General features: G+C 43.9%; 1 protein-coding gene across 1 annotated transcript; it reads right to left on the minus strand.

Annotated features, from left to right (window-relative positions):
* Nucleotides 1–4,900: 4,900 nt before the first annotated feature.
* LOC114904829 (C2 calcium-dependent domain-containing protein 4A-like) lies at nucleotides 4,901–6,356 on the minus strand. The gene is made up of 2 exons (XM_029239168.1): nucleotides 6,320–6,356; nucleotides 4,901–6,136 (listed from the first exon to the last, which is right to left on the minus strand). Exon 2 carries the CDS (start codon nucleotides 6,094–6,096, stop codon nucleotides 4,981–4,983), a length of 1,116 nt encoding a protein of 371 aa, XP_029095001.1. The 5' UTR covers nucleotides 6,097–6,136; nucleotides 6,320–6,356; the 3' UTR covers nucleotides 4,901–4,980.
* Nucleotides 6,357–23,577: the final 17,221 nt, after the last annotated feature.

Here is a 23,577-nt window from a genome sequence, read left to right on the forward strand (position 1 = left end):
ATTCACCTGCTCATATTCGAATTCTTCAATTTCTCTATTAAAGATCAAATTCATTTCTTTCAAGGAATAGATAGATTTATCTCCCTAATGACAGTACTTGGTCTCCTTGATAATTGAAAATCTAGAGTTCAAAATGTATTCTGTGCACCCTAGGGCAGCGGTCCCCAAACTTTTTGGCACCAGGGACTGGTTTCCTGGAAGACTATATTTCCGGACCGGGCCGGGGTTGGGGGGAGGTTGGGGATGGTTCAGGCGGTAATGAGAGCGGTGGGGAGCGGCAGATGAAGCTTTGCTCGCTCGCTCGCCACTCACCTCCTGCCGTGAGGCCCGGTTCCTAACAGGCAGGTTGGTATCCATCCGTCTGTGACCCAGGGGTTGGGGACCCCTGCCCTAGGGGCACGATAATCCACTGCAGGGAAGAAGCTATCAATACGCTTGTTTATATTTTCACCTTAAAAGCAAGAAATAAAGTTTTACCAACATGAACTGTAAGCACTGTCACTGGTGCCTGGCGTTGGTCCAGGTGTCAGAGGTTCTCAGGAAAGAACATGGGTTCTGTACACAGAGGGGCTGCTAGGGAGCCTCCTCAGTGCTTAGCTTTCAGCATATTATGCCCTTACAATAGCGTTTAAGGAAAAAGGGCACATATGTGCAACTTATTCCCAAATCCTTCATGAAAAAAAAAAAAGATAAACAGATGGATATGTAGATATATAAATATATAGATATAATGATAAAAAATATGGAGAATGTTAACACTTGGAGAATCTGAGTGAAGGGTATATGGGAATTCTTAGTACTGTTTTTGCAACTGTTCTGTAAATGTGAAATTATTTCAAATTAAAAATTAAAAATTTGATGATGGTGAAGAGGCAGTGTAGAGCAGCCTAAGCAGGCGAAGATAGGGCGGCTCCAGCCCGGGGACCGGGAGGAGGAACAGACAAGGGTCCTGAGTGCTGTGAGGACAGTGCTGACAATCGAGGCACCGTCTCCTGACAGACAGGTGAAGACAGGAGACACTGGTTCTTTTTTACATCGAGTTGTTAACAATCTGCAAAATAAATCATATTCTTTTTGCCAAGTAAAGTATGGATTTTCCCTGTCAGCACAAACACTACTCTCTGATCACCCGGGGATATTTATCAAGGCCTTGATGTTCACAGATGATGAAAACCTCCTCATGGTAATGGCTGGACTTTAGAAGCACGCATCAGCTGAGCTGCAGTTCCCCTCTCAGGAACACGGCAGATGGAAAGATGCAATTCTTTGTGTTTGTGTCCTTTAGTGCAGCCACCCAGACAAGTTCTCAGTAGCCTGCCCTTTGTACAGACTTAAGACTAGAAACACAGGTGAGCATAAAGCCATTCAGCAAAATGATAGTCATCTGCATGCGCTAAAGAAGGGTGTTCACATCATATTTGAAAACAGAAGGGCACCTCACGTTAATATGAAGCTTGCTGGGACAAAATGCAATTCTCATATTTAACCCTGGCCATCTTCACACCCGATATTTTAGAAAAGACAAAACCTCGGTTCAAAGAAGTTAAACATTTGCCCCAAGATCATACAATTAGTTGGCAGCAGAGCCAAGATTTGAAGCTACGTCTTTCCGGTGTCAGACTTCCTGCTGCTTCTTATACTCCACATCATTTCCCATCTTACTTCCTAACAGGAAGAAGCATGGGCCTCAGCAGACGCTGACCTCACTCAGCTACAGATGCAATTTGCGGTAATAAAATACATGGAGAAATTAGCTGGGGGTTTTTCAGGGAAATTCTTTCTCGGTCTTACGGGAATGTTTGTAGAAGCAAGGTCTTCTCTCCAGCCTGATCTCTGATGAGAAACTGTAGGGGTAGGACATCCTAGGACTACAAGTGTGAGCCATCCCAGGATGGAATGATGCATAGATGGAGTGATGGAAAAAAGATATGCATCAGGAATGTGGGTTCTTTATCCTGCTTCTACTCACTTGTGTTCTAGACCCTCTCTTGCTTTTCCAAAGACTGTGCTCCTATAATTATTGCTGGTTTTCTTTCGCTTTATTATCAATGTCTCCCTCCATTCTGGATATTCCAAACATGTGTTGGATTCTTTCATATTAAAACAAAATGATTATCCTTTGACTCTGTATTCTCTTCCCACTACAGCCCTTTTTCTCTCCTTCCCTCTTCCAAAACTCTGTACTCTCTCACCTCCCACTCATGTTTTAACCCATTCTAGTCTGGTTCCTGACGTCAGTCTTCTCCTAGGCCTGTTCCTGTCAAGTTCATCACTGACATTCATCTTCCCAAAGCCAATGGGCATTTCTCTGTTTTCATTTATCTAGACTTTCCAGCAGGATGTAAATGAGTTGAACATCCCCTCTTTCTTGGAATATGTTCTATCTTGGCTTCCAGGACTCCACACTACCCTGGCCTCTCCCCTACCTCACTGGCTGCTGCTTCTCTGTCCCCTAGACTGACTTTTCCTCCTCTGTTAAATTTCTAAATGTTGGACTGTCTCAAGGCTTTGTCCTAGGTCCTCTACTCTCCTCTACTTACTCCATCTCTCCCTATATTCATTCAACACTAAATCAATACTTATCGAGTATCTACTATATGCCAGACTCTGTTCTAGGCACTGGAAATAGAGCAATGAATAAACAAACAAATCCCTGCCTTTATAAAGCATATATTCTAGTGGAAGAGAAAATAAACCCAAAACAGCAATAAGTGTATAATATAATGTCCAGTAGTGATAAGTGATAGGGAGAAGAATAAAGCAGTGCCAGTGACAATGATGCTTTTTAAAAATAGGATGGCCAAGGGAGGATGTGATAAGGAGGTAACATTTACATCTGAGGAAAGTGGAGTGTGAGAGAGAAAAGTTAAAGATGACTGCAGGTTTTTTGTTTGAGTGAAAGAAAGAATGATGGTGCCATTTATTGAAATACGGAAGCCTAGGGGAGGAAGGGATTTGGGAGGGGAAAATCAAGAATTCTGGTTTGGATGCATCGATAGGTCATAGGGACACATTAAGTGGTTATTTGGATAGATTAAGTTCCTGGTGTGGATGATTCCTTCCTCAGATCTTAGAGAGACCTTTCCTGACCACTCTGTCTCTGAGAACATCTTACCGGCCACCTCCCTAGCCCACAGAATCTCTAGCACCTTCCTTAGTTTATTGTCTTCATTATAGTCACCTCAATCTGTAATAACAAAACCTGGCTATTGTTTGGCTACCCTCACAAAGGTTAAGTCCTGGGGGGAACAGGAATGTGGTCTGCCTTATTCATAGCTTTATCCCCAGGCCTTAGTACTGTGCTTGTCACAATGGAAGAACTCAACAACTAATTGTTGAATGAAAAAGCAAAGGGTAGGTCAGTCCTCTGGAGAAGTCAGGACAACCTCGTTCTTGTCTGAGCCCAGCCAATAACTAGATATGTAGCTTCGGACCAGTCACTTCTGTGGTATTTTCTCAGTTTCAGAAGTCGTTTGATTAGATGATTTCTAAGGGTTAATTTGTCCACTTTGAAAGTATGTTTAAAATCCAGGATTTTTATGTATTTACTCTAACCAAATTTGTACCCAGAACTTCATTCTGGCAATAACAATGCTGAAGGGATTTTTGAAGTAGCATGCGTTCAAACTACTGCTTCTGGGGAAATTCGCCACAGAGATCCTGGAGGGTCTGTAATCCCACTCTGGGCCACCGGAAGTCCTCAATCTCAGGTAGCCATCCATTCTGTTGGCCTCCAAGACCAGGAAGAAACAATTGGAAAGGAAGGAGAATAAGTGAAGGAGTTCATTTTCTGGAACATTATTGAGCACCTGCTCACTAGCCCAGTTCAAGCCTTTTCAGGGATGCTAGCATATTTCACATGTATTTAAGGGTTATTTGGGTATTAAGGCATATCTTCACAAAACCGGGTAAGGTGGGTATTAATACCCTCCTTTTCACTGATGTAGGAAATGAGGTTCAGGGAGATGAACTGATTTGCCATGGTTCAGACAAGTGACAAGTGGCAGATAAAAGGTTGGAATCTGTATCTCCCCCCACCCTCCTTGTGCTCTCCACCACATCATAGATGCCTCTAATAAAGGGCATACCCCCTTGGGTATAATCAGTTTCCAGTGGACCCAGGTCTATTTGTTGAATCAACAAATGAAAATAAGTTGGATTAAGAAACACTCTCTCATAACCCCGTGTTCAAAAAACTGACAGTTTACGTTTCAACTCATCTGGGAAATCCTATTGCAAAGTCATTAATTACTATGTACATATACATAGCTGGGTAGAAATAAAGCCACAAAAAATATCACCTTGTTTACAGAGATAGGAATGATTTCCTTTCTGAAATAGCAAGATTTCCCAGGGCTCCTTCTGGAGAAGGTAGAGGGAGAGGCCAGGAATATACTCCCCACGTATAATCCATTGGAAGATCCTTCACTTCCTTTGTTTTCTTTTTCCTCCGCAATTTTTGAAGACTTCACTTTCAAAAGAATCTTGTTCTTTCTTCATGGGAAAGGAATTCTTTTCCCATCAAGGTATCCGTGTTACAGGAAGGTTCCCACCCTGATGTGCGTGTGCACAAATGAGGATATGAATCCACACCACATCAAATACGGAAAGCCGTCTATACGCATCTTAGCGTTGGGCATGATCCTGAAGGAATGACATTTTTTAAAACCCATAAACCGTTTGGCATTGATATAAATCAGGAATGGGAAAACAACGCAGATGGGGTGTACTTCTTTCTTCTCTCTTTCAGACACAAGACAAACTTTTTATGTAAAAAATGTTCTGGAAAAAAGGATTGTTTTGAATAGAGGAGGGCGTCATTATTTTATCCTTCCCTACCAATAAACGATGACAAAAGCAGATTCCTAAGAACTAAAACGGCAACAAAGCGAGAACGTGATTAGAAAAATGAATAAATAACATTTATTTGGTACAAAGCGGCTGGCGGTGTCCGAGAGGCCCCAGGGGCAGGGCGCGCCCTCACAGGAGCAGGAGGGGGCCCAGCAGCAGCTCGCCCTGGCCCAGCTGGCGGCCCCGATCCAGCCCGCGGCCCCGGTTCTCGGCCTTGACGCGCACGGCCAGGCAGCGCACCTCGTCCTCCGAGAGCCCGTCCAAGCACAAGTCCTGCTCCAAGACCGCCCGGCGGCTCCGCCGGACCACGGCGCCCCGCGGCCGGCGCGTCTGGCCCGGCGGCTGCAGGACGAAGCTGACGCGGCAGCCGACGGGGACGCGGGGCTCGGCGGCCCCACCGGCCGGGCCCTCGGCGCGGAGCAGCCGGACGCGGAGGCGCCCGCTGTCCCGACTGTACTCGACGGCCAGGCGCAGGGCGCCGCCGGCGCGGTCCAGAGTCACGGTGCCCTCGGCCTCCAGGCGCTCGGGCCGAGGGTCGGGGGGCGGCGGAGGGGACGTTGCGGGGGCCCGGGCCGGGGACCAGGAGCCGGAGAGGCGCCCGTTGTCGTCGTCATCCCCGTCCCCGCTGGAGACGGAGCGGGCGCGGGCCAGGCCTCGGCTCCTCCCAGCCCGCAGTGCGCGGCGCAGCAGCCCCTCGGGAGCGCGCAGGAGGCGGCGGCCGTAGGGCCGCAGGGCGAGTGCAACCGGGGGCGGGCGGGGGCGGGCGGGGACCGCGGGAGGCGCAGCAGGGACTCTTCCCGGGGGCGTGAGGGGATCGCCGCCGCCGCCGCCGCCGCCGAAGGTGCGTGCCCGGGGGCGGGGCGCGGGCAGGAGCGGGGCGGTGCCCGAGCCCCCAAGGAAGAGCGACTCCTTGCGGCGGGTGTGCGGGCTCTCGAGTAGCGCGCAGAAGCCGTAGGCGGTGCGCGCACGGGGCAGGTGCGGCAGCGAGAGCGCGGCCTGCGAGCGTGGGTCCCAGTCCGTGCGGCCCGCGCCGTCGTAGGCTCCTCGAGGCCAAAGGTCCGTCTCTGCAGCGCACCGCCGGGGCAGGGCGGCGGCCTGGGGCGAGGACACTGGCGCGCAGGGCGCGGGCAGCCGCGGCGGGATGCAGAACTCGGGGATGCGGTCCGGGGTGAGCACGTTGGAGAAGGCAGGCTCCAGAGCCGCGCGGCCCGCGGCCGAGGTGCGGAGTTTCCCGAGGAGCCGCATCCTCCGAGGCCGGGGCTGGGAGTGGGGGGAAGAAGCGCTCCTGCGAGGGAGAGAAGCTACTAAGTTTGGACGCCCAGGGCGTCTCGGGAGTGCCTGGACCCCTCCCCGGAGCCCTCTGGGAGTGCCAATGCTCCTGCCAGTCCGGGCCGAGCTCTCGCGCGCCCACAAAGCCACCCGCCTTCCATTCATTGTTACTAAATAAACGAAGAAGTAGAAATCAGACCTTTGCCTCTTCTTCAGTCCCTCTGGTTCCTGAGTTGCAAGTTCAGTGCCCGTCGCCTCGCGGTCCAGGTAGGCGCGCCAGCTTCAGCACTGTGGCAGCGAGACGGGCGCTCCTCACTTATATCGGAGGCTGAGCCCCGCCCAGCTGGCCCGGAGCCCAGCCCTTGGAGTCGCTGGACGGCCCGCCCTCCCGGCCGCCCCTTCTCGCCAGCACCAGGCCCTGTCGCGGGGGCTCTCCTGGGAGCGAAGCTGTGGCGAGAACCGGCACCCTCTGCTCGGCCCTGGGACCTGCATCCGCTGTGCGTGCAGGGAACCGCCCGTGAAAGGTTGCCGGTGGAGGGAGGCTGCCTAGTCGGCCTGCCAAGGGAGAATCGGCGGCTGAAAATGTTGGAGGTTTCTTGGAGAAGGTGCAGCTGGATACGGAAACAAGAATTTCCCTTTTGCTGGGAGCTAAATCCTGCCCCCCCCGGCCCCCCGGAGGTGACCTACACGCACTAGCGTCTTCCGTTTTACTGCCCCAAGAACCTGCAGTGTGTAGACACATATAGTTCCCATGCTACTCGTGTACTTATTTATGCGTCTGTCCCCCTCCGTTAGACAGTGGCCTTCTTAATAGTATAGGGCCTGGCTCAGTCAGTGCCATATATATTGGTGGAGTGGGTGAATTAATGTATGCAAACATTTCTGAATGACTACAGGCTCTGCCTATCATCTTGATGGTCACAAAAGGTGGGGTTTCTGGCTCACGCCCTAAAAATGACACTTGGTATTTCCAAAGCTACCCCTTTCTCTCTGCTCCAGCATGGAGGTATCCAGCTAGAAAGCACTTCACAGAAAACCCAGATGGCCTCTCTCCCCACCCCCGCCCCCAACCTTCATTTTCCAAGATGAGAATACTGAAGTCCAGTGGGACTTGAGGAAATTCCATAAAAGTTCAGTGGAGCTAGTAAATGGCAGAAACTGGAACTAGCAATTTCCTGTCTATTTGGCTTCGTATGTGATGCTTCCTGCTATCTGAAATGCCCTCCTCTGCTTTTTTTCTCTATAGGAACTCCTTTTTTTTAGTTCAGCCAGACATCATCCCCTTCAGAACATTTACTCAACTCCGCCACTACAGTTCTCAGCCGCTTCATACACATTCTATGGACCACCATTGCTGCATTTAGCAGGCTGCTCTGGAATTTTGGGTTTACAGGTTTGTCTCCCCTACTAGACTGTGAGTTTCTTGAGGGCAAGGACTGCAGTAACGCAACCGGAGAGGAGTCTGGCGGACCTACTATGAATACATGTAAAATAAATAGAAGTGCTGTGATCCAGAACCTGGGTCTGCCTCCATCCCAAAGCAGACCTCTCTAAGGGACAAGCCTGGCTGTCTTATTCAACTCCTCCAGTTTCAGCACCTGGAGATACAGTGCCAGGCAAATAATAATTGCTCAGTAAATATTTGATGAATTATACTGTGTTGAATTCAGCCTGATCTACAATCCAGGTCTTATGACTGTCATGTGGTTTTAACCACATATCTAACTGCTTTTTTCAATGTCTTTCTCACAACAAACCAGTGCAGTGGACATTGCTTCTGTTTACGATATAAGAAACTGAGGCTCAGGTTAAGAGACTTGTCTAAGGTCGTTCAAATTATGAGTCACAGCCCATGTATTGTAAGTCCTGGCTTTTTGCTAATTTCTTCCTTCTCTCTATCCTGCCTTCCTCCCTCCAACCATCCACTGAGTTCAATATCATTCACTGAGTTCACTGTGTGTCAGGGCACGTGTGCATGGTTTGTATTGCACTTGACACCCAGAATGTTAATTGTTAAAGCAACTCAGTGTGCTAAGTATTTTCCATTATCTCTGCTTTGGAATAAGTACCATCATTTCCAAATATTTAAAGGTAAGGAGAGTGAGTGTTTTCCATGGATTAGTAATACTTTCTTTTTAAGTTGATCACTGCTGCCCTCTATTGTGTGCTTTCTGATACGGCAAGCATGAATCCCTACGCAGCCAGGGAGCAGCAACCAGACCCACTGCAGCCACACCTGCAAGCGGAGGAGTCCCCAGGGTATCTCGGACTGGATCCTTTCCTATTGCTTCTGCAGGCCGGTCTGCAAATCCGTGGGCCAATGGTCTTCTCTGAAGCAGAGCAACTAGCATTATATCCTGCTTATGTGCCAGCCCACTTCCAACGAGACCTCAGTGAAAAGGGCCTTCGTGACATGAACACACAAACATTTCAGCAGTGAGTAAATCCACTGGAAACAGGACATGGGATTTGAGAAACTGTGCTACCACCACATCCTTGTTCACAGAAGACCATAAGCATGGTTATAAATGCAATCTCTATGCAGAGGGTTTTCCAAAACTATTAGTTTTCCATGGATCAATATTCTACAGAAGAGAAATAAGATACAGGGAACTTAACTTATGCAGGGATACACTCCAGTCATTCATTCATCTAAACCCATAGCTGCAGGCTGTAACTGCCCTCAGAGGCCTGGTGTCCCTCCTGATTCTTAAATCACAATAGGAAAAAGTGAAAAACAACCCCATCAGTGGAAACTCTGATCATACCAGTTGTTTCATTATTTTGTGCCTTATGACCACAAAAGGTTCACTATCATCTCGTCTGTATTCAAGCTCTGAAACTGTTATTTTAAAGAAACTACACCATTAATAATGTTTACTGATCCCTCACTATATACTGGGGTCTTATTTAATCTCTAAACAACTCCCTAAAGAAGGTAGAGATGTAGAAAGTGAAGCTCAGAGAATAAACAACTTGTCCAAAGTCTCCCATCCAGAGAGAGCAGAGCTGGGACTCAAACCCATATCCATCTGGCTCATTATTCTGTGTGCTTATAAACACTTCCCCACAGTGCCTGCCTCAAAGCTATTTCTCCTGACTCCATCTCCTCTCTAGGTGGTTAGATAAAAGAAAAAGAGACTCTTGGTGCAAGACCTTGAATTGAAACTGTACACCTTATTGATTATACCAGCACCTAAATGATTAAAGCATGCAATTGTCATAAGCAGGAAATTACTGGTTATGCATAGTAGTGCTGTACTGTTTGTAGACAGAATCTTTGCCCTCTTAGGAAGTGTATTGATTTTCTTTATTTATACCATACCTTGTTCCAAAACAGGACTTGAGGTGACTTACATAATAAAGACTCGGGGAATTTATTGTCAGCTACAGCCTGACACGGTGAAGATGGAAAATAAGTGCACTTAGCTAAGTAAAGGACCCTGAGTGAGGTCACAAATTGACACATACCAATACCTATGCCCCCAGGATGAGAAGAACAAGGTGTGGAAGACATTGAAGAAGCTGTAGTGGGAAGGCTGGGAATAGTATTGTTTTTTCAACTGAAAAATAGTTGTTTTACAATGTTGTGTTAGTTTCAGGAGTACAGCAAAGTGATCCAGATATATGTGTATATATATATATATATATATATATATTCTTTATGTATATTCTTTTTTAAAACATTTATTTATTTATTCATCTGGGCTGGGTTTAGTTGTGGCATGCAGGATCTTCTTTGCGGCATACTTATAAGAAGAGATTAGATTAGAACAGACATGCATGGAGGGAAGACAATATGAGGAAGATGGCCATCTACAAGCCAAGGAGAGAGTCCCTTAGAAGAAGTCAACCCTGCCAAAACCTGGATTTGGAGTCCTAGATCTATGCAGAAATAAATTTCTGTTATTTAAGCTCCCTGATCTGTAGTTCCTTGTTATGGCAGCCCTAGCAAACTAACACAGTGAGTTAAAAATGGTAAATTATTGGGCTTCCCTGGTGGTGCAGTGGTTGAGAGTCCGCCTGCTGATGCAGAGGATACGGGTTCGTGCCCCGGGCCAGGAAGATCCCACATGCCGCAGAGTGGTTGGACCCGTGAGCCATGGGCGCTGAGCCTGCACGTCCGGAGCCTGTGCTCCACAACGGGAGAGGCCACAACAGTGAGAGGCCCGTGTACCGCAAAAAACCTTAGTATAAAAACGGTAAATTATTATAATTTTAATTTGCATTTCTACTGTTGATAATTGAGGTTTAGCAATTTTGCCAATTAGCCATTCAGCTTTCTTCTGTAAAATTCTTTTAGATTTTTTAAAAAGATATTTTCATTGTGTTGCTTCCTTCTTTTGTATGTATATACACACATTGAACACTACTTCTTGGTCATTTTTAACTTTGTAAATATCTCCCTGTGACTTGTTTTTCGTATTTTTATGATGTCTTTTGAGAAATAGAAAACAGAAACTTATTGTCTTATAACTCTGGAGGTGAGAAGTCTAAAATGAAGGTGTCAGCAGAGCTGAAACCTTCCTCAAATGCTCCCTCTGAAACCTGTAAGGGAGAACCCTTCCTTGCCTCCTCCTGGCTTCTGGTTGCTTGCTGGAAACCTCTGGAGCTCCTTGGCTTGCAGCTGCTGCCAACACTTCAGTCTCTGCCTGCCTCATTGCATGGCACTCTCCCTCCTGTGTCTGTGCCTCTGTGTCTCTCCTCTTCTTAAAAAGACAAGTCTTATTGGACTAAGGGCCTACCCTACTCCAGTATGACCTCATCTTAACTAATTACATCTGTAAGATGCTATTTTTCTAACTAAGGTCACATTCTGAGGTACCGGGGGTTAGACCTTCAACAAATCTTTTTTGGGGAAACAATTCAGCCCATAACAATGACTGAATCATATCTTGTCTGATCCATCTGTAAGCAATGGCTTCCCAACTTAATATGGTGGAGGGGGGCAGTAATTTCAGGACCTAGAGCAGGAAAAAATTTAGGAATCCTCATAAAAATTGAACCACCCATTATTCCCAGCACAGGAACCAGAGGTCACTTCTACACCTCTGCTTCTTGGGTAGAGAAATTTATAATTGTTTCCTCTCTAGGGGAAATATGAAAGTTAGCCAACTCAAAGCTCTGCCACTTTCCTGAGGCTGCTCCAGTCTGGCTGCCAGCCAAGGGTTGCTGTTTAAAGAATAAAATCCTCTCATTATGAACAAGCAAATGGATGAAAGAAGCCTGGAATTTCCAGGAAGGAAATAGGTTGTAGAAGTAGTTTTCCTCCACATGGGGCGCTGTGGAGCCACACCAGTACAGAGTGGAGCATGGAGGATCCCAGGCCGGCGCAGGGCGAGGGGTGCCACAAGGGGAATGGCCTGCCTGGGAGAAGACTGCGAAGGCCTGAGCAGGGCCTCCCCACCTCCCCAGAACCTTTTTCTCAGACCAGAGACCTGGGATCTTGGCACAGCCCAAATGATGAGGAAAGAGCCATAGAGAAGGACAAATACAGAACACTTTTGGTTGACTTCTCAAGCAGGAAGTCTAAGCCAGATCTGATTTACCTTACAAGGGAAATGTTACATTTCTAGCAACACCAGTTTTGTGGAGAAATCTGTAACTATTACAATTAGAACTAAATATTATTTAACTTGTCTCTGTAAGATATATCATACATATAAACTCTTTGTCAGATCAGTAAATTTTATTTTAGTGTCTGTCACAGATTGGGTTTCCTGAGAAGCAGACTGAACTACAGATGTGCACGTAAGGAGGTTATTGGAAGATGCTCTCGAGAGATACACCTGTAGGGGATGCAGAGAAGAAAGCAGGATTGGGCAGAGGGAGAAGAGTTGCAATGCAGTCCCAACACAGGCCTCTGCAGATTCCACAAAGAGCTCTGGAACTGGGAGAGCCGTGAAGAGTTGTCTCAGGGTAGGATAAGGAGGCAGGCGATTATAGCCACCACCACACCCTGCCCCCGCCCATTGATCAGTCATTGGCTGAGAGCTCTCCCAGGGAAGGGGACATGACCTTGATCACCGTGGTCCCTTAACTAAGACAGTTCCTGGAGAAGAATTTATCTGTGACTTGTTACCATCTAGGAGAATGAGTGCCTAGGAACTGAAGCCGGGGGTGGGGGGTGGTATGGCAGCACACCACAGCCTCCAACGTGACAGTGCTCTCACTCTGGAGTGACAGCGGGTGGCACTACCGGAGGGGTTGATACATTCAATACACACCATGGCCCCTCAGCACAGGCTGGCGTCTTCCACTCCATTAGCAGAAATATCTAATCCCAAAGACTCCTCCACTTAACACAATCCACCCACCACTCATCTAATCACATATGCACTTGCGCCCTTCCCAGCTGAAGACAAGTGAGCATTACTCTGTGGGGCTGCTCTTAGGGTATATCCAGGTGATAGTCACTCCTTGTCTAGGGCAAGTTCTCAGGTCTGGTAACCTGTGGGCAGACTGGTTAAATAAACTGAGGCACATCCATATGTTAGATCATTAAAACTGAAGTTGTAGAACACAATAATTATAAGAAAATAAAACAGTGTGCACCATATGATCCCATTTCTGGGGAAAGATATACCTATGGAAAAAAAATCTATCAGAATGGCCACTAAAACAGAATGTGTTGTTATATTTGGACAGTAGGATTATAGATTTTTCTAATTTTTCTCCTTTTGCTTAAATGTATTTTTTTCTGGATCAACCCAATAAACGTGCTACTTTTGTAATAGGGAAAAAATTGTTTCTCCTCTAAAGAGTAGATACACCTTGTGAGGAGTAGGCCTTGTGACCACGTTAATCAAATAGTGATTTGTTAAATCACCAGGGGCAGAAATCAGGAACAGCACTTTAAATGGAATTTGTATATTAATAGTGGCCACTTCAGAGTCTGGGAAATTTAGGAGAGGACAAGTCTGAGTAAGAGAAGAAGGTCTAGACCTATGCTGCTCAAAACAGAGGCTATCAGCCACATGTGGCTACTGAGTACTTGAAATGTGGCTGGTTCGTACTAAGATGTGCTATGAGTGTAAAATACAAGATTTCAAAGCTTTAGTATTAAAAAATGTAAACTATCCCATTAATAATTTTTAATATTACATCTTGAGATGTTAATAATTTGGATCTATTGGGTAAAATAAAATAAAATATTAAATATAATTTCTCCTGTTTCTTTTGTACAGTGCTGGTCTAGACTTTGGCAGGAAGCATAAATTCTCCGAAATACTTCCCCAAAGTACAAACAATTTGAAGAAGTAATTGTCTCACAGGATACCCACTAACCTTGCAGTTTTACTTGGTGCTTTCATAGGACTACCACAGAAAAGGGGAATTGGTTGACAAATGAGCACATCAAATGAGCTCTGGGCGCTACTTAAACACAACCACTTAGGGCTTCCCTGGTGGCGCAGTGGTTGAGAGTCCGCCTGCTGATGCAGGGGACACAGGTTCGTGCCCCGGTCCCGGAAGATCCCACATGCCGCAGAGCGGCTGGGCCCGTGAGCCATGGCCGCTGAGCCTGCGCGTCCAGAGCCTGTGCTCCGCAACGGGCGAGGTCACAAAAGTGAGAGGCCCGCGTACCGCAAAAAAAAAAAAAAAAAAAAAAAAATACAACCACTTAATTGTGTGTATGTCAATCTATGTAATTGAAGAAATTACATCTCAGGGAAAGTTAAGGAAACACCATGCTGTTGCAGACAGCCATTAACATCTTCCCCTGGGAAAAGCCCTCATGCCTGTCATGGGGTGCTGCATGGGAACTGCCCACTGCACCTACATACCAGATGTTGACTTGAGCTGAACTGAGCATCTGATGGAAGGATTCTGACCCATTCCCAAGGATAAAGATCAATGACTTGGGAAATCACCTTTAAGGAAGAGTGGTTTACTCTTATTTTTGTTTTTAACATCTTTGTCAGAGTATAATTGCTTTACAATGGTGTGTTAGTTTCTGCTTTGTAACAAAGTGAATCAGCTATACGTATACGTATATCCCCATATCTCCTCCCTCTTGCATCTCCCCCCCATCCTCCCTATCCCACCCCTCTAGGTGGTCACAAAGCACGAGCTGATCTCCCTGTGCTATGCGGCTGCTTCCCACTAGCTATCTATTTTACATTTGGCAGTGTATACATGTCCATGCCACTCTCTCACTTCGTCCCAGCTTACCCTTCCCACTCCCCGTGTCCTCAAGTCCAAGGAATGGTTTACTCTTAATAACATGTACAGTTTTGTCTTTGGTTAATTTATTTCTTGATTTTTAATACTGGTCAGTGTCCAAAATTAAGATGCAGTCAATGGTTACCCCAAGTTGAGAGGTTTATATGGAAAAGCACAAACTAGTTTAAAATTCATACAAACCAGTCTAAACCTGGGTAAACTCTTATAATGTTAGGTAATGTTTATAGAACTTTCAGAGAACACTAAATACATCTCAATTATCATTTCACTTTCTCAGCTGTCTATGAGGCATTTTTTTCCATCAGCAATTAACAAAAGAGTGAATCTTGGGCTCAGAACTAATTCCAAAGTCCCTGTCAGTAGCAACCTTTTATTAGAACAAGATAAAACTAGTAAGGTGATTGCTGCCTGGGTACTGCTCTGCAAATCCCGCTTGATTCCAGGTTTCAGAAATTGCTGCTCACAGAGTGCCATCTGATGCCTTACTAGGAAAGTGCTCACGGTCCCCTGTAATCAGTTACTACTTAGCACCATGCTTCTCAAACTACTCTCTCCAGAATGATGGAATTATGTACATTTTCTATAAGTTTTATGAGAAAACTTTTCACACGTAATGGAACACACAAAACATAAAATGTAGATGGATTTTTCAGGGGAAATATGAAACTCCAAGAAGTTTCAGATTGCACCAAATCTCCAGATCTTGAAAGGTGTAAGCTAGCAAGTGTTTGCTATTTCTGATGTCTCCAGAGGAAGCCTGAGAAACCTTGCCCAAGAGTGAAGAATCTAGGAGCAGGCGGTCACAGGCATTTCAGGGACAAAGCCCGAGGTAAAGGGTAGTCCTCGAGAAACTTGGGTGACAACCCCCAAAGACAGATGTCACATCAACAATTTAGTTCACAACCTGCCACCAGGTACTGCAAAATCAGAGATGAGTTTTAGTTTCTGCTCTCAAAAAGCTTAGTTTCAGAGAGAAAACAGGACTATGGAGTCAAGGCATTGGAGGTATAAGACAAGTGTTTTGGGAAACCCAGAGAGGGTCAGTTTTGTTTGGGAAGACAGAAAACACTACAGGAAAGAGTAATATTTGACCTGGGACTTTAGAGATACATGACAACAGCCAGGTTCAGTCACACAGCAAACAAAAGTGGGACATTATTCCTGTTGCTATTACTACTGTCAGCAATATCCATTCAAGTCAACTTGAGAAGATGGGGTTACTTCAGTGCTGGGACACAGACAGGAATTGTCATAGGAACCGAATCAACTGTCCACAGCAGAGCAAACAGAGATCGCCTCTACATCTCTGCTTTTGGAGAAGGCTATGCAAATCTATTTCTTTCCTTAGGGAAACATGAAAGCTCACCAATTTTCCCAGGGCCCTCATCCCTGAAGCTTTCCTGAATTTGCTAAAGAACAGCAGTTGCTCCTTAAGGAAATTTAAAGGGCTATGAAAATATTTTTCCTTCTCCACAATAAACGTTATAAAGGATAAAAGTTGGTTCATCTTAGAGAAATTTTTCCTCTTAAAATGCCAGATGTTCTCTGCAATTAGCATTTCCCTTAAATACAATTTATTCAATTACTGTTAGTATAATCTGCCATGTCCCTTGTGCCTTCTACTCTTTAAAGTTCCGTGTGCTGTAAAGGCGATCTTTTATAAGACAGATGACTGGGGTGTTTTAATAAAAGAAGAGTTGAAAGGCTCTCTCTCTACAGAAGTGCAGTCTGACATTTGTCTTGAGTCATATTTTCTGGCTCACAGTTGAAATGACACCATGTGCATGTTTCCAGCCAGCTTGAAGGAACACCCCCTGCCCCAACTTCTTCACCACTTTGTTTGATTGGATGACAGAGATCCAACAAGGCTCTAAGGATGAACTGTCCAAGTTGAAGAAAAGATGGATTCTGGATCCACTGGGGTAGCTGGGCTTTCCAGTTTTGATCGTGGCTAATATCATCACTCTACTCACATTTGGCATCCCTGAAGCAGAGGCATGTGGGAAGGGAGAAAACATAACGGCCCCATCGGAGGCTGTATACCATGAGCATAACTTTTGAGAGCTGCAGTGAAGTAAGTTCACTGTAGGCAGCCCAGCCCAGGGTCAGTGGAGTTCAGGCATCTTCAAAGCAAACCAGTGGACTAAAGAACAAAGCTGCCCACGTTCCCCTATTTTCTCAAAGTTAAGACCTTGGGTCTTGGTGCAGTCTGAATAGTGAGGGACCCTCCAATGGTTAATACATAACACTTCTTGCTGCCCTTTACAAGTGAGGGCTTCAAATTATATGACATTTTTGTAACCTAAATAGTATGAAAAAAAACCTCATCTAATACATAAAGTACTAAGTATTATTCAGTTTGTGTCATTTTTGAAAGGTGTTTCACACAAATAAATGCTTCGTCAGATCATATGTCATCAAAAGTCCACTTTATAATGATGCTCTAGCATCACTTTGAAGTATTTACGTTGTGAGACACCACATACCTCAAGAAGGTTTCAATAAGACATTTACATACTTTGGTGCTGGGCATACTATGGCACCGTTTGTTTCATGAGTGGAAATGCACAGTTTCAAAGAAACCTCACATGACAGAACCCAAATATCCCATACTTGACCACAAAAGCACACTTGCCCTCCCACTCAGGAGACAGCCAAACATCATATCAGGGGGCCCTTGTTCTCAGTGTCTCTAGTCCCCAGTTAGTGTCCATTCACCTTCTGTGTGAAAATCCTCCTGGAATGGGACCTGTGGACAACAGAAGATTTGCTAATAAATTAAAGCACACTTAATGTGAGAGACCATTAAAAATCAATGTCGTAGAAGAGTATAAGCTCAGAAAAATTAAAAGGAAAATGTCTCTAAGACAGAATTGTACGAAATGATCTCATTTCTGAAAGAGAAAAATGTATATATGGCAAACACTGTGGGGATATCCACTAAAATGTTCCCAGCAATTTGACTCTGGATAGTTGGATTACAGACGATTCTAATCTTTCTCTATCTGCTGGTCTGTATTTTCTAGATTTATCAAAATGAAGATGTATTACTTCTACAGTAGAATCCCTCCCCCTCAAGAAGTAGATACATCTCTTGAGAGATGGAACTGAAGCTACTTTAAGTAGACAATGAATTTGAGTAACCAACAACTTTAAATATAGTTAGTGTAACACTTGCCACTTCAGAGCCTGGGTACTTGGGAAAGGACAAATCTGGGTAAAAGAAAAAGGCTTTAGACACATGGGAAAGTACATGAGTTCCCTGAAAACTCAAGAAAAAGTGAAAAGGCTGTAGCCTGATAATAGTGTAGCTTTCCCTGATGCCCTTATATGTCAAATGCTGGGCCCCTTGCCAGGCAAAAAGAGACCCACACTACTTAATTGGTATATATACGAAGCCATACAACTAGGGGCTTGATGAGAGAACAATGCACTTATATTGAAAGGGGAAAACCGAGAACCATGAACCTGTGGGAGAACTGAACCAGGCCTGGCCCAGGACAGTGGATGGAAAACTAGCCCCAGGAGTGACTCCGTACTATGGAACTGTGTGGAATGGAGTATCCCAGACTGACAGACGCATCCCAGCCCATTCCCAAGGAAGAAAATCAGTGTCCCTGGGGATGTGCACATTATAAGGAATGAATGAATATAGTTTATAATGAATGACATGTCATTTTGATTTTGGTTATTTTGTTTCTTGACCTTTAAAAGTAGTCTGCGTCATAATTAACATGCAGTCGATGGTTACCGCAGAGAGGTTCCTTTAAAAAAACACAAACTAATTAAAATCGATCCAAGTGAAGCTAAACTAGGGAAAGCTCTTTGACTACCTCCAAATTTCAAATTCCGTTTTCAGGTAAGAGGAAAAGAAAAGGGTGGAAGCTTTTCTAGTTCTTAGTTTCTTTAATCTCATACTTCTTGTCTCTTTCGTTCTTCCTCTAAAATATTCTGGCCCTCCTTACTCATAGGGTTTTGAATTCTTGAAGAGATATTAAATCAAGATTTAAATGACGATTAATAAAACATCGTTTTGTACTGCAAATAAAAATTGGACACTGCTTAAAAACTACTATAAATCTCGTAGTTCACTAAATAGTGTACCAATGGAACTTTTCAGTCTTTGGGACAACCTAGAAGATCTCTGGAGAGGAAGACCAGATGGTAAAGGGAGGAAGCAGAGAAAGGAGAACTCAATGCACTAGGGAAATAGCACAGTACAGAGTTAAGAGCCAGACACTGTTTCCACCTGTATGAGCATCTTAGATAAGTTACTTAAACAGAAGTAGTCCCCTCAGCAACTCTGTGAGGAAGGTATTATTAGTATCATTATCATCCCCATTTTGCAGGCAAGGAAACATGCCCAGACGATAAAACCCTTAAAACAATGCCTGGAATATAATTACTGCTATGTGTCAGTTTTAAATGTACTTAAAGTGGGTATTCAACACCCAGCCAATCAAGACTATACCTGGTCTGTTTCCAGAGAACCAAGTCTCAGCCAGTGCTGCGTCTAAACCAAGGAGCCAAGTCTTCCAATGTCTGAGAAATCGTGCATAGTTACCATCAATTAATTTCCAGACTAATAATGAAATTGACATTACCAGCCGCTTCTTCATGCCACATGTTTTAATAATCACGCTGTTTTTCAAAACAAATTCCCAGTTTAAGAAGTAGGATTACAGATGAGGAGAAGCTGCCACTCTTGGTTTAATTTAATCTGGGCCATATACAGTATGTGAAATGTAACGCTCCTTGAAAAGTATTTTGTAACAACATTGTAGAATAGGAGATTAGCAAAGTTTTTTGGGGTAAAGGGCTAATAGTGGTGGATAACTTGGGCTTTGATAGCCGTGTACATTTTTGTTGCTGCTGCAGTTGCTTCTTTTTACAACCATATAGCCAACCGTGTAATAATGTAAAAACTGTTTTTAGCTCAGGTGGTCAGACCAAAATTTTAGAAAGTAAGCTAAGAATAGTTTATTTTTTTAAGGAATGTTAAAAAGCAAAAAGGAAGAATGAGTGACAGACACTGTATGTGGCCTGCAAATCCTAAAATATTATCTGAAATATTTACTACAGACAAATATTTACTACAGAAAAAGTTTGCCGACTGCTATTCTAGGGAATCATAAAACAAAGGTATCACTATAAAAAAATTAATCTTCTGTTCCGAAATTTTTCTAGTCCACAGAGCTAGTTTATTTTTTCAAAACAACAACAACAATACATAATCACAGAGGATTCTGAAAAGCCATTTGACATTTGATAAAATCCAACATCCAGGGCTTCCCTGGTGGCGCAGTGGTTGAGTGTCCGCCTGCCAGTGCAGGGGACACGGGTTCGTGCCCTGGTCCGGGAAGATCCCACATGCCGTGGAGCAGCTGGGCCCGTAAGCCATGGCCGCTGAGCCTGTGCGTCTGGAGCCTGTGCTCCGCAATGGGAGACGCCACAACAGTGAGAGGCCTGTGTACAAAAAAAAAAAAAAAAAAAATCCAACATCCATTCCTGACTTAAAATGGTCAGCAAACTAATAAAGGAAGAGGACTTCCTTAATACGATGAAGGACATCTAAGAAAATCTACTGCTATCATCATATTTAATTAATTATTAAAAAGTGAATGCATTCCTCCTAAGTTCAGGAAGAAGAAAAACATGTTCTCTCTCACCATTTCTATTCAGAACTGTACTGGAGTATCTAACCAGTACAATAAGGCAAGAAAAAGAGAAGACACCCAGAATGGAAAAGAAATAAAACTGTCTTTGTTCACAGATAATAGGATTTTCTGTATAGAAAATCTGATGGAGTCTTCAAAAAAACTACTAGAACTAATAAGTGAGCTTAGTGAATTTGCAAGATACAGGATCAATATCCAAAAATCAATTATATTTGTCAAAACCAGCAACAAACAATAGAAAGTTGAAATTTAAAAAACAAAACCATTTACAAGAGCATTAAAAAATGTGAACTACTTAGGATAAATCTGACAAAAGATGTACAAGACCTGTAACTGAAACTGCAAAACATTGCTGAAAGAAATTAAAGACTTAACTAACATGGAGAGCTATTCCATGGTTTCATGGTTCAGAAGATTCAGTATTACGATGGTGATTCTCCTAAAACTGAGCTATAGATTCAATGTAACCCTAATAAAAATCCCAGTAAGCAATTTTTGAGCTTATTCTAAAATTCGTATGGAAATGCAAAGGACCTAGGAGATTCAAAACAACTTTGAAAAAGAAGTCAGAAAACTAATAAATACTATCTGATTTCAAGACTTATGATAAAGCTACCGTAGTAACGAAAACAACATGGTATTGGCATAAAGATCAAAAAATTAATCAATGAAACACAATAGAAAGTCCAGAAATAGAAGCACTCGTATATTAACAAATGATCTTTGACAAAGTTGCAAAGCAGTGGAGAAACAACAGTCTTCTCAATAAATGGTTTTGGAACAACTGGGTCTCCATATGCCAAAAAAAAGTTAACTTTGAGCCATATTTTTAAAGTACTGTATACTATTTTTTTTTAACCACATACAAAAATTAACTCAAAATGAATCATAGGCCTAAATGTAAAATCTAAAACTATGAAACTTCTAGATGAAGACAAAATAAAACCTTTGTGACCTTTAGTTAGGCTACAATTTTTTTAGATACTCCTCCAAAAAGACAATACATAAAAAAACTGATAAACTAGACTTTATTAAAACTTTAAATTTCTGCTCTTTAAAAGACACCGTTAGATGAAAAGACAAGACACAAACTGAGAGAAAATATCAGATATAACATATCTGATAAAGGGCCTACATCTAGATTTTTAAAATTCTTGAAACTCAAAAAGTGGAAAGGGGGACAACAGATTTGAACAGACACTTCAAAGAAAATATGCAAATGGAAAATAAACACAAGAAAAGATGTTCAACATCACTAGTCATTAGAGCATTGCAAATTTAAACCACAATGAGGTATCTCTAAATCTACCAGAATGCTAAAATTAAAAAGATTATGTCAAGTGTTGGTGAGGAGAGAGTGTTCATATACTGTTAGTGGGAATGTAAAGCGGTACCATCAATTCGAAGAACAGTTTGATCGTTTCTTTGGCTGTTAAATATACACAGGATGAGCCAGTCATCCCCCACACACAAATAGCCTCGACCCAGCTTTTTAAACAAACACAAATAGTGAAACCTAATGTAAACCATGGACTTTAGTTTTTTGGTTTTTTTTTTAATACGTTTATTTATTTATTTTTGGCTGCATTGGGTCTTCGTTGTTGGGTCTTCGTTGCTGCACGTGGGCTTTCCCTAGTTGCGGCGAGCGGGGGCCACTCCTCGCCACAGTGCGTGGACTTCTCATTGCAGTGGCCTCTCTTGTTGCAGAGCTCGGGCTCTAGGCGTGCAGGCTTCAGTAGTTGTGGCACGCAGGCTCAGTAGTTGTGGCTTGCAGGCTCTAGAGCACAGGCTCAGTAGCTGTGGCGCACGGGCTTAGTTGCTCCGCGGCTTGTGGGATCTTCCTGGACCAGAGCTCGAACTCGTGTCCCCTGCATTGGCAGGCGGACTCCCAATCACTGCGCCACCAGGGAAGCCCTGGACTTTAGCTAATAATAACGTACTGATAGGAGTTTAAAAATATAAACGTTTTATGCTTAAAATTCCTCATGTGGGGGTGGGGATTCCAATCCACCCTGAAGTACAGATATGAGGTTCTCCTAACCCCTCCAAACAGCCTTGCCATCCCTATGACTTGTGTCTTGAGGCATTTGTAGAGAAGCATTTTCTGGAAGTAGCCAAAGCTCCTGATATAGAAAGTGGGAAGGCTCCAGGCATTTGCTCCCGTGAGAAATGGAAGTTCTGAGAGTGCAGGGAAGAAGATGTGTTCGCTCACTGAGGAACAGCTTGTGTTCTGACAAGTCAGTCCCATGGAGAAGGATGGAGGTTGAGCCTCTGGTCCCTCAGAGTCTTTTGTCTTAAGTAAAGCCCTCTTCCTGCCCTGATTGCTCTGGTTCTTCACCTCAGCAGGCCCGCATTTCCCACCTTTATCGAAGGTGGGCTCCTTGGATGCTCTGTCCCTCCTCCTCACTCTGACACTCCCTCTTTTTCCTCTTCCACAAAGCCTGGTTCATATTTTCCACAGTAGGGTTCCATTGAAGTCCAACTTTGGTCTCACTTTCCTAGAGAATTCAACCTGGAACTCTGGAAAACTTCAAGGTCAAATCTCTTACTTCACAAATAAGGTAACAGATTCCATGAGGGAAGGTGACTTTTGTAGGGCCATATAGTTAATAATTTGTTTTACACCCACCCTTACACTATAGGCAATTGGATAATCTAATTGCTACCTTGACCATATGTCCAAGATTTTCAGTCCCGATTTCAAATATTCTGTATAGTCATCAGGCTGCATTAAGAATTTCACTATCTAGAAAACATGGCAACTACTACTGCAGACATGTTAAGAGGGACCTTCTGGAAGCAATAAATTTCTGTTACTGAATCCACCTTTCCATTTCTGAAGCACTGAATTTTAACTTTTTAGGGCACTGAACCCCCTTTAGGAAACTAATGAAAGCTATGGGTCCTCAATGGACCCCCTTTAGGAAACTGATGAAAGCTATGGATCCTCAATGGACCCCCTTTAGGAAACTGATGAAAGCTATGGATCCTCTCCATCCAAAAATATTTACATAGAAACATAAAATTTGGCTCCAATGATTTAACTATGCAATACATGACAGTGACACTCTTTAATCTGACAGCAGAAATGTCAGCATGTCTACTATGTGGCCAGGGAATATTTTTAAATAGCTCTTAAATCCTAACAAAAATTTGCAAATATTTATGTAGTATGACAGATTATAGAGCACGTTTAATCCTCAAAACAATCCTGTTGAGGATTAATCCTCAACCCAATTGAGGATTAATATCCCAATTTTACCTATGAGTAAGCCACAACCCAGAGAAATCTGGCGATGTGCCAAAGTTCACATGCCTAATAGTAGGCAGCGAGGACTAGAACACAGGCTTTTTGTTCCCTGTTCAAAAACATCTTCACATCTAATATTTTCTGTTTTGGAATCAAAGTTCTACCCAGGGAAAACTCACGGGCAACCCCTTTGAACAAGTTGTTCTTTTTAAAATTGAACAACGAGTATGAGGGGACTATAAGAGACTACAGATTGGCGCCTATCATGCTATTTATGGTTGTACTCTCCAGGCATTACTCCCAGGCAGGGATACCAGAAAGAATGTCATTAGAATTGCAGGCTTT

Source organism: Monodon monoceros, unplaced genomic scaffold, assembly GCF_005190385.1.
Source record: "Monodon monoceros isolate NGI ecotype Baffin Bay Population unplaced genomic scaffold, NGI_Narwhal_1 Super_Scaffold_21, whole genome shotgun sequence".
In the NCBI taxonomy this organism is placed as follows: domain Eukaryota; kingdom Metazoa; phylum Chordata; class Mammalia; order Artiodactyla; family Monodontidae; genus Monodon; species Monodon monoceros.